Here is a 12,054-nt window from a genome sequence, read left to right on the forward strand (position 1 = left end):
GACACGTATCCGGAGATGTACGCGATCGTCGCGGGCACATTTTGCGTGGGAGGACAGCATATTTCACTATTAAAAAAATATATATATATATATACCTTTGGCGAGGCCTATACCTTTTAATTTCTCTCTCGCGTACGCCGAAACCAATCGGGGCTTGATTGCACCGAGAGTAATTAAACAAATATGAATATTCATGCAAGAGAAAGCACAAATATGAAAACTTTATCGTGTTTCAAAATGATTAAATTTTTCAGTGTTATATATTATTGAAGAATTTGAAGGATTTTGTAAAACACGTGAAATTGTAGATGATCCATGTATTAATGTATTTTTTTAAAAATTTATTTAAAGAGTAAAACATTTTTGCTCTTCTGATATAATAACTAATGAGCAATTCCTGATGGATATTTAAATATGGCTAATTAAATCGGCGTGAAACATGTCGTTTTACTTGTGCGAAATTTTGCGCAAACGAAATGGAGAGAGAAAAAGCGCATAAAAGTGACAAACTTTTCGCACTTATTCTTATACGAATATGTTTGGATGTAATAGCATTCTCTAACAAGATAATTAAGTGCGGTTAGCGTCTCATTATCGACTCCTAGATCGTAATTCTAGCTGCAATGTGAATGGAGAAAGGAAATTCAGCTCATTATGGCCAACCCTCCGGTATTCCGGAGCCATGCTATCGTAATTCATGACCGCTCATTACTTTCGTCACCCTTATGCATTATCGTTGCCACTGTGGTAGGTAGATAGGTAGGTACCCGCGTATATTTTCATGTAAACATATTGCGTTAGTACCCATAAAAGCCGCTATCGATGCTTCTAATCTCGTAAAATGTACATGATTACATTAAAAAAAAAAGAGTAATCTTTTTTTTATACATTTTTTTTTAATCTTAGTTCTCTCAAAAATATTAATATTTATTTCTTGGTACAATCAGCTCCCAACATTCTCTCTCGTAATAACACGCAACATTTTTTCGGTCCGCGTCTCCTTGACATATCTGACACGAGAAACTATCTCGCGCGAATTATCTCGCGATTATATATCGAATGTTCGGATGTTTTCGCTCGACCAGCGCCCATCGGAGAGATCTCAGCAGTTATTCATTCATTCCGGACAGCTACATCAATACACCATTATCGTGCGATCATGCGATTGCGATACGATCACAGGCGAGTCTACACAACATCTACAACGCACATAAATCGCCCGCGCACAACCCCACGTGCAGGGGGAGGATATTTTTTTTATTTTACACACATCGCACACTATAATGCCACAAAGACAGAGGATAGTCTGCAGATGTTTCAAAGTATCATGCAACGCACGCACGTACGCACGCGCGCAGAGGCGCGTGCGATCTCGCATGCTGGACCAAGGGGGTCGTGCATTTTTTACTCGCGCCTTACGTGTGCATCCCAACGGCCCCCGTCGCGAATCTTTCTTTATTTTTTATTATTTCTCTCGCGTTCCCGCCGGGATTTTTTCGCGGCTACGCGACCACGTAATCTGCGCTTTCCGCGCAAGATTCCCTTTCTCGCGGAAAGATTCTCTTTCTGGCGTTCGCGGATTTCGTATTCCTCGGTGACGTACGTTTTTTTAAATATTGACACGCTCCGCGTGTATCTCTGCGTTGAATGCAAAATTCAAATGCCCCCGGAAGATTTATTCGAAAAAGTATCTTAAACATTTCTAACATTACATCGTTTGATGTGAGCATTAAGTTTCAAGCCTAAATATTCATCATTGTCTCACTATATTTTTCATTTTATTCCGTGAATCTAAAAATAGATGATTCTATCGTCGCAAGTATCCCGAGCAAATTTTTAAATACGCTGCTACGAAAATATGACATGAATATAAAATTTAAAAAAAATGTAAATTCAAAAAATGTATTTTTTATAGCGAAGTTTAATATTCTATATTTTCCTTTCGCATCAAGATCTAAGTCGCAAGTTTCTCCAGTGCATTTTAAACATTTCAATATCGTGAAACGTGTAATTTTAAAAATGTTCAGCGTTCAACATTTAATAAAATCATGTCTTTCGAGTGACAAGACGATACTCTGTGAAATTAAAGTGGAAGCTGCCGCACACCTAGCTAAAACGCAGAACGGATGTATGTACGAAACGACGCGCGAGAGGGAACCGATTCCATCTTATTCTCTGAAAACAATATAGGATATCGTGCTACTGGCACTTCCAACTACACCGTTGCGTCTCCGAATCTTTCGAGAAATATGAATTTCGACACCGACAAGTAGCAGCAGCAGCCGAGCCAAGAGAGGCTGTGTTTACCTTTCGCGAGAAAATTTACATTCGCCCGAGAAGTGGATATCGCGAGACCGGCAACGCGCGAATTTTTCTCCCGTGGCTTTTCAAGTCGGTCTCTTCTTTCGCATTACGATCGATTGCCCGAGATGGTATACGAGATGCGCGATAACTCGTACACGACCCCAATAAAGAGAGAAAGATAGAGAGGAGAAAAAAACAGAGAGAAAGAAAAAAAAGTGAGAGGAAGATGGCAAAAGAACGGAGGTATCGAACCGTAAAGTAAAAGAGTGGTGTTGCAAGGGGTCTGGAGAATCTCGCGGATGTCGATATCTCGCGCGAGCACGGCGGATCTCCGACACGATAGTCGTGTATTTTTTCGAGTTTTTCAATAGCGTTACAACAGCTTCCTTCCGCCGCGCTTGCGCCTCATTCGTTTCTTCCAACGAACGAAGAGTGCTCGGTTCGGGGTGCTCGTGTGTTGACAGGCTCTCGCACAAAATACGTATAGCGAAAATTCCGTGGTTAGAAGTACACGGACGACGCGGTCTCTCTTTCTCTCTCGGCTCGATTACCCGACCGATAAATAAACGGTTCCCGACCCCCCGCAGTTGTCGCGGTGGCGGCCGAGAACTAAGTTCGCAATCTCGGAGAAAGGGGGAATTAAATCACCCCGGGGATTCTCCCGAGGTGTAGAAACTTTTGCGATTTCTTTGCGAGCGCGACAGCTCGTTTCAGCGGTGCATTTTCTACTTTCACGCGTAAGTTTAGGATGTTGTAGAATGTGCAAGAGAGTTTCTCCTCGTAAATGTCGATAAATAAAAGACAAGTATTATAAAAATATATTTGAGTTAATTTTTCTTGTGATTTTTCTAATGGTTTAAATATTGTTCAAGATAATTCAAGAAATCGAATTTTGTATCTTGAAAAAATAATAAATGTCTTCATTAAACTCTTACAAATTATTGAATACTAAGATATTGATATATACTCTTTTAAATAAATAGATTGATGTATAAAGGACTAGATTTATGCTTTAAAAGCTTATCGCTTAACTGCTGCATAATTCAAACCGAGCACCAATCTTCGGGGAATCGACGATAAAGGGCAAAGGAATAGGGAGCTCCAGAAGAGCAGGCGCACTTACTTTCAGTGGTATGATGTTCTGCGCTGAGATATTAACCCCTTTCTCCTGGAGATCCTAAAAGTAGGTCAACACTACGGGTAAAAAACCAAATCGCTACAAGACAAAAACAGGGGGAGGTCTAAGGGGAGAGGTGTGTGATCTTATTCGGGCGGGAAGCGTGTCGAGGGTCTCTATGAGGACTCTTTTTCTTTTTCTTTTTTTTAAGGGGCGAGAGTAGACGGAAGGGGACGGGTTCTCGTATTTCACTGCTCTTCCGAATCCAAGGCATGCCCAGAGATATACCTAAATACTGTAACTTAAAGTAAACACCATTACCAACCAAAAACCAAAGTGAGAAAGCGCGTCGCCGATAACATCGATCGTTCACAAGCGACTCCTTTATTTCTCGGTCGTGCAATAACGCAAATATTTGTCGATACAGTCTCGATTATACGTGAGCTTCTTCTTACTTACCCTACACAATGTATACGTCTCAAGGCAATCTGAGACCGTAATTAAATCAGAATCGAGAAATCAACGATCAGAGAGCTAACAAAGAAAGGAGTCCCGGATTCGACGATCGAGTATCGACGGCGCGCTTTATCTTGTATAAACCAACGAGAGAACGCTACACCGAAAGCACCGCACGAGGCAACGACTAGCTAGAGAACGATTGGGACGATGAGATCCGACCTGTCGCGCATCCGGGATGTATGCGACGACGCGCGGATTTTCTGCACGCGGAGCACAAAACTGACAGACAGAGATGGTATAACAAAGGGAGAGATAGGGGGTGGATAGCCGGGGGATGGGTGAAAAGAAGAAGAAGAGAAGAAGCAACGACGACAAAATACTGTGACGATGATGATGAGACGAGACGGGGAAAAAAACAGCGGGCTTGGGGGATGGGGGAGCGATCGGGATGAAGGAAAGTGGAAAACGTCCGTCCGGATCGCGACACCGAGAAGCGTGTCGCGCCTTCCGAGGAGGAAAAGGCCGGTTTACCTTGAGGGCGACGATTTCCGCGTAGCCGAGCGTCCCGCCGCGGAGCGTCGTCACCGACCTCTTTAACCCCAATCCCTGTGCATTGACCCGTAGGCGAAAAAGGCAAAGTTTATTTATTTACTCTCTCGTATACTACTACGATGTCTGCGTTGGCTGCGTTTTGTTGGCCGGCGGTCGATGCGTCGACGGGCAAACGCGGAACAGATTCCGTTTTTTTTTCTTTTTTTTTTTCTTTTCGACGGGCGGAATCCGTGCGCGAAAGAGACGCGACGTCGGAGATGGACGTGTCTTTTTTTTTCTCGCGCTCGCCGAATCGGCTAATGCGATCTCGCCGTCTGCGTTTGACAGATGCGATTTGAACGATCGCTCGTTCGTCCCGCGTTGTTCATTCGAACAGCGGACAAATGTCGAAAAGTCAAAACAGCTGATCGTATATTCAGAAAATTAAAAAAATAATTATTATTTCGATTATCGTTGACGCTTTGATTCAAAGTCTATTTTTTCCTGATAAAATGTAGGAAAATATGAATAATAATTTGTTGATAATTTTTTTATTAGAAAAATTTTCAAATATGCCACTATATTTAATAAATTAGAATTTTCGCTCGTCGATTGTCTCTAAACTTCGCACACGGATTCCGCGCATAACATGCTCGTCGGCGCGCGGCAAACGCACCGATCGATATACTGCGTGCGCTTGTTGCGCCGGATCGAGAACCTCTCCGGTGGTTTCGCTCCTGGACACCGAGCGTATATGCATATGCATGTGCACGGGCGGACGCGCCGTACACGCGTCGGCGCCTCTCAATGGAATCGCCGACGTCGCTCGTCGATTTCCAGGACGAAGCTGGCTAACCAGGTTCTCGAACCGACGACCGACAAGGTGACAAGAGCAAGTGCTCTCTCGTCGTCCCGATTGCGGGAAAGAAATCGCGCGCGAATCGACGACGACGCGCGCAAGTGCGCTCGAGCGGGATGAAGCTTCGTCCTCTCGATCTCGAAAAGAAAACACCTATTAAAATCAAACTGGGTCTCTCTACGCGCGAAATTGCTGGCGCGGAATCATCTTCCGATAATTCGATAATTTTACAAATTTTGTCTTCGCGCGGGCAAAGCTGAGATTTAATTATTGCGAATAAACGTGAGAGGCGAATCAAAAGCCATCTGGGGAGCTTCGGTTATAAGATTTCCCAAAAGACTCGTATAAAGAGTACTCGTTTAGTCGTCGGATCGCTTTGAAGGGAGCGACCCCCGTGTCGTTACATTAATTTCTTCGTTTCCGATATTTGAAATTCTTCGGGCTGAAATCGCGAAATCCGCGTAATTTATTCGATTAATCGTCGGTCCTTTGACGACGCGATCGAGAAGGCGTTAATAACGTTTCCGTTCGAGTGCACTTTTATTACATAAAACGGGATTTGTAGCTTTACGCGCGATGAAAATATCGCACCGCTCCTTCTCTCTCTTTCTCCTTCATAATTTATCCCGTATTCTTCTCGCCTTCGTCGTACACATGCCTGTAGTACATACACACGGCGTTTTACGAGATTGCTCTCTGAAGGGCGATGTAGGGCGAGAAATGAGAGAGAGAGAGAAAGCGCGGCACGCATTTTCACGTTACGATTGCGCTGACGGATATATTGCTTTACTCCTGTCAGATAGCGTAGCTTAGATACCTTCACTGCGGACAAGACGTCGAATCCGGGGCTGCCCAGCTCGCCTTTCTGCCCTTTGTCACCGGGTCGACCCTACGAACAAAAGAGACACTGTATGTATTACATGGAGTAACAACGCGATAAACAGACTGAACATGCTTTCAGCATGAACATCCTTTATGTAACCATGTATATATCGCGATCAAATATCTCTCGACTTTAATGTCGAAATAAATATACATTTTTTCACGGAAAAAAAGATACCGGGAGATTTATACTCTCTCTCTCTCTCTGGGAATTTTTGAAAAATTTGTCTTTCCTCTTGCAGCAATTATTTTGAGAAAATGTCACCATCTTATTTCGGTCAATTAAATGTTGTAACGGTATGCTGAGATTTCCTTTTGTTTTGCTTTATCTTTTTGTGTATGGAATTACAGACACTTTCAGTTTTAATCAAGAATTTTGCTGCAATTGTTCCGTTTCAGAGATAGCGTAGCGTAGAATGTCTGTAACGGAAGATTCTACAGATTCTACTATTAAAGTAAATGAGATTTTCCGAATAATTTTCCTTATTAAAATTTTCCTTTATATTCATCTACGGAAAAGCGTCTGACGTGCATGTGTGAGTTTTCACACGTTTCTTTCATCGATTATTCTTTTTAATAATAATACATATACATAATTAATCCTCAACTAGCTCTTTAATTTCGTATAAAATTTTTATTACATTGTTGAGATTATCAATGTAAATTCGACAGAGATAAAAATGTTTGATGCAAATACATAAAAAAAAAAAAAAAAAAAAAAACAATCTTTCGTCACTTTGTAATATTCGTAACAAAGTACAAATAAAATTGTCAGATTTAATTAGATAAGAATTAGATCAAAATTAGAAGAGGATAATTACAAAAACATTGAGTTTAAATCGTGTGTCGTATATATTCCTCTTAGAATAATACAAAGTACTGCACTAGGCTCACAATTAGATTTAGTTCGCAGATATTGTATGAGATATGTGCGAGAGAGAGAAATCCCAGCGTCGTAAAAAAGCCGATTCATTTCTATTCTACTCTAAAGCCGGTTTATTTAGATTTATTTCTGCTCGCTGTATCAATACGCAAGAACTATATTATCATGCATATGGAGTCTCCTCACAATACATCTTGATGAAGAGACCGGCGTTAAAACTCCATTTCGCAAAATTATAGGGCTTTTCGATTACTGCGATTCAGCGAGGGTTAAAATTGCGATTTAATATTTCGTCAGGACTCAGGGCACAGGGGAGAAGATGGAGAACACGCGCGTACAGTAAATGTAAATTTCAAAGAAGGTAAACCCCCGTGTTTGTGCGAAATCCCGCCGCCGAAGTAACGCAGAGTAAACTCGGCGATCCCGAGGCAAATTGCGGCGCTACTTGCTGTAACCTGCGCCTTCGACTATTTGCACGAAATCCGATATAAACGTCAAGATTCGTTATTCGAATCTCGGGGAAAATACCCGTCCTGTGTGTGCGGTCCTGTATTGGTCCCCGGCTGTGTACACACTCGTTTGCCACACTCGTTTAAAGAAAACGCTGGCCGGACGTAGAGAGGAATATGAGAAAGAGAGGGAAAGGAGTCGATCGCGCGCATTTCGGATCTCTTTTCTTTTCCCGGCCATCGACAGAACAAATATCCCGCGATATTTGCAATGCACTTATTGCTCCTTCCTACTCCCTCTCTGTCTTCTATTTCTCTGTTCTCTCTTTTCCACCGGCGCGTTCTCGTTCCATTCCTCTCTTGGGCACGGTCTCCCGCTATCTGTTTACTTTGTCGTTTGTACCTTACCGCCACCGAGACCAGCCATGTCAACGCAACCCTACCACGCAACACATCCTCATGTATATTCTCCCTGATTCGTCGAGTACCTGAACGTACACAAGGTGTCCTAAAAATACCGTCGTTCCTTCCGTCTGTGTATTCTTTCGATCGAAGTCGAGGTTGATTGTTCTTTGATAAAAATTTTATTAGACATTATCATTCTCTCGCGCAGAACATTTTACCCCTTTTAGCATAAAGTGTCTCGTTAGCTACGTGCCTCAAATTACAATTATATTCAATGTAGCCCATTCGCGAGACTAAGTAAGAAATAATACTTTATTATCTAGTTGCTCGCATCTGAGAAGCACCTATTAGCGTGTCGTCAACCTTTTTAATTAATTATATAGTGTCTGTACTTAAGAGGGAAATAGCAGAAATTCTGCGACATCCTGTGCATTAACCATATATACGCGACACACACATGTGTGTGTCTGTGTGTATATAGAGGTTGCTCGACGATAAGGCAAACTAGGCGGCCACAAAGGGTCACCAACGCAAGGGCCTGTCATGCGAAAAGACTTTGCGTGTCACGAGGACCTTGTATATAACCGAGAGTCACGCATACACGAGAATCTCGTCGCGTAATCATGAGTCTCGCGCAATGATCTTGCATATATGTCAGAATAAGGGATCATAAGCACAGAATTTGGATCCCGACAATTGGATCCAATACGACGATAGTTTTCTCATATATTCGCGTATAAAGATTTATCACCCTGCAGACAAGTTCGAGAGAGCAATAACGTTTCGCGTTCGCGGCTTGCATGTTCAATGATTGAACCAATAATAATAAGAATGATAAGACGGCGGAATAAGGAATGCGGAAGAGTCAATTCGCGTCGGCTCCGATATTCGCATCCTGCTCGTACACGCATTCGAGGAGACATCCCGTCATTACCTATGTATGACTGTTATACATTTATGGATGATAAGCAAAACGAGATGACGATGACGACGACGACGACGACGAGGGGGCGACTTTGTATGTCGTCTCCTATACGATTTACGACTCCACGGCAGCCCGTTCAGCGCGAGAATAAGGTAGTACATAATAGCAGGCCAGTTGATAAATAGTTTCCAACGATGAATCGGACTGGAGTTAAAAGATCGTATCCCGTAGAAAATATAGCGATCGAGCCCAGACGAGAATAACCGCTTTCCGGCGAACGGCAGAATTAATAGAGTAAGTGGGCGCAAGTGAGCGAGCAAATCTTCAATTTAAAATCCGATTCATCTTCCGATCCTATTCGCTACTCTAACCGCGATCAAGAGTACGTACAGAATCGTCTCTTAATAAATCGTGATATGTCTACAACTATCGATTGTTGTTCGCCAATTAAAAGGAAAATTTGTACAGTAAATTTTTTTCCGATAAAACTTTTACTTTTGTGAAAGTTAATCTGTCGCTTGTCGAAAAAAATGAATAACTCGATTGGTCATAATTTATTAATTTAATTGATTGCGATAGTATAACTTTTATATACGTCTGTTTTATAACGTATATAACTTTATTTGCTTCGTAAATATATTCATAGTTGTGAGATTAGCTCTATGTACGTACAGTTACAATTTTTTTTCCAATACTTTCTTAAATTAAAAAACTTTTTTATAGTTACAAAAGTGTCGACGCTTGTCTGCAAGACCGCAAGTCAATATTGCAAGTTTAATGTGTTCTAGATTTTTTATCAATACACTGCGATTATTATGAAAAACACTATGTTTAATCAATTTATTACTGACAAAGGAATAAAATAATAATAATTCTTGATTAGCTGTTTTTTTTTTTTTTGAAAGCATCTGATATAAATGTCAATGGAAACATCTGCATCGCGAATCCTCGTAATATTTCATTTGATTTTAAACTTCGATACGTTTTCATTCGCATTTGAGCTGTGCACATAAAAAACCGAGTTTGATAGCGAACTCAGGGGTACCCGAGTGTATCGCTCATATGATTGATCATCCTGCATTTTTATGGCTAATTCGTTGAACATATGTCAGAAGCAGTGAGCGAACAAAGGGGACGAGAGAAAAAGTGCTAGAGCAGAACGAGTCAATTAACAAACACATGAACGTGTTCCGGTTCTCATATCGAAGGTATGTAATCATAGATTGAGATATCTCGAAATACCGGCTAAATATCTTACTCTGATTTCGACTGAAATATGATGCAAAGTAGAGCGAAAAAAGAGTTTCACTCTTTTCGGAAACAGCTGTATCTGACGGAAACTCGATATCAAAATTCTCGCTCTCTTGTTTCATTATCTTTACATCTGTCATTTCGCGAACGTTTGATTTCGTTGCGCTCTTGATCACCATTTTTTTTCAAAGTCTCACGTTATGCGCGTGACACGTGACTGTACTTTAGAAATACATACTCGTTTAATTAAATCTGAAGCCGCATAAAGACACGTTTTAAATAAATTCCCGATGTCATATCTGTGAGACTATGTGATAGGCAGATATTTCCGAAATATCTTACGCGACCTCCTTTCACATTTATGCAATTAGGGCAAAAATTGAGATAACACGTTTAATTTAGTAGCTGTGTCAAAAAAAACATACGAATATCGACAGTTCCAGTGAAACAGAAAAATTAAAAAGATATGATATCTACTATTTATCGCGAACTGATGACCTGTTTTTTAATTTTTAGCTTTTGTTTTTACCCGCGCGTCATTTCATTAAATACGCATAAAAATGCATAAAAATTTCACGAATCAACGTAGCGCCTCGACATTCCTGTGTTACAATAAGAGAAAAGGACATTATTAAATTTATTATGATGACACCTTGTGTAAGCATAATGTTTTACGGAGTAAAACAGGTTTTTCACCGTATACGAGGTACATTATGATTAAATCCTGGCACGTTCGTAACCCTTGTTCTATCAAAAATAATGCTATATTTAAAATATTAACATGTCGCGAATAAAAATCCTCTTTCGCGCTTTGACGACACAATGAATTTCGCACGCTTGCAACCCCGCGACGAAATTAAAATGTAAATTATACGGTGAACTTACCGGATCACCTTTGGGTCCGTCCAAGCCGATGGGTCCCTGAAAGAACATCGCCGGTCAGTGCCAGTCGTCGCTTTCACGCGTCCGTAAATGACGAACGAAGAAAAGTGAAAAATTGCGTGCGGGCTGAGCGCGCCCTTGAAAATCTCATTCCTTGTGTATGTAACATGTAATAAACATGGGCGAGCGCGACAAACCAGAATCGTGATGAGTCGTTATGCTTCCAGGCACGATTAAAGTGCATGATTCCTCCCGATGTAGCGACATACATTATTTTGCGGCGACGCGAAAATGTCGCGAGAAAACGCCATTAATAGAAACTTTATTCAGCACATGTGAATTTTTTATTTTGCACAGCTTCGATCTTGATGGGGCAACCATTTCATATTTGATGCCAGGTCATATCCCCGGATTATATGACGAGACTCGTTGTCATCGTTATACCAATTTGTTTCGAATTTCTTTCAACGTCATATTATATGATCATTTATATATCACGCGTTGCATACCTAATTTAAATTTGGCTGTGTACAATTTTTCATTACATGAATTTTAATTTGAATGTGAAATTTTTAATTACATGAATCTAAATAAAAAGAGGTAGCATTTTTTAAATAATTAATCAGATTATTTACGAATCGTGAATACAAAATTATAAGGAATAAATTTCCTGCAAATATAAGTTGCAAAAAATTTTATTTCTCTGTGCTACATGATATAATTAAAACTGTATCGAGACAAACTTTTCCTTTTAAACTCCCTTCTTTAATACTACTCGAAATATTAATTTTTGTAAATAGGTCGCGCTAATATATGAGATTCTATTCGGCAATTAAAATTGCATCGATATGATAACTTTGTATTTTTAAGTAAATCAGAAACATTTTGATAGACGACTTAAGATTGTCAGCAATTAAAACGAGGATGTTTGCAATGAAGCGGAGAATACAATTAATCTATTTCCTCGATATACAGGTTGCACCCTCAGTCATCGAAGCGATGCGCGATGAATCGTATATTGAAATGAAAATATCGGAGATTGATTTCTCGAATCTTCGATCGCGCGTATAGATCATGCTGATATACGGTACAAAAGAAAAAAAATTC

General features: G+C 40.6%; 1 protein-coding gene across 12 annotated transcripts in view; it reads right to left on the reverse strand.

Moving 5' to 3' along the window:
* Positions 1-12,054, reverse strand: part of LOC145949035 (uncharacterized) — a 140,606-nt gene that overhangs the window by 35,680 nt on the left and 92,872 nt on the right. For 8 of the 12 annotated variants that reach the window (XM_083058721.1, XM_083058723.1, XM_083058713.1 and 5 more), the window contains 4 exons: positions 10,951-10,986; positions 6,086-6,159; positions 4,412-4,496; positions 3,428-3,481 (listed from right to left, as the gene is read on the reverse strand). In XM_083058721.1, coding sequence (XP_082914847.1) covers positions 3,428-3,481; positions 4,412-4,496; positions 6,086-6,159; positions 10,951-10,986 — 249 coding nt within the window. The remainder of the gene's footprint in view (positions 1-3,427; positions 3,482-4,411; positions 4,497-6,085; positions 6,160-10,950; positions 10,987-12,054) is intronic. The other 4 variants (XM_083058720.1, XM_083058719.1, XM_083058717.1 and 1 more) reach the window with 4 other exon arrangements.

Source organism: Prenolepis imparis, unplaced genomic scaffold, assembly GCF_030444845.1.
Source record: "Prenolepis imparis isolate NDT839.2.m4 unplaced genomic scaffold, iyPreImpa1.0 SCAF_2, whole genome shotgun sequence".
Lineage (NCBI taxonomy): Eukaryota > Metazoa > Arthropoda > Insecta > Hymenoptera > Formicidae > Prenolepis > Prenolepis imparis.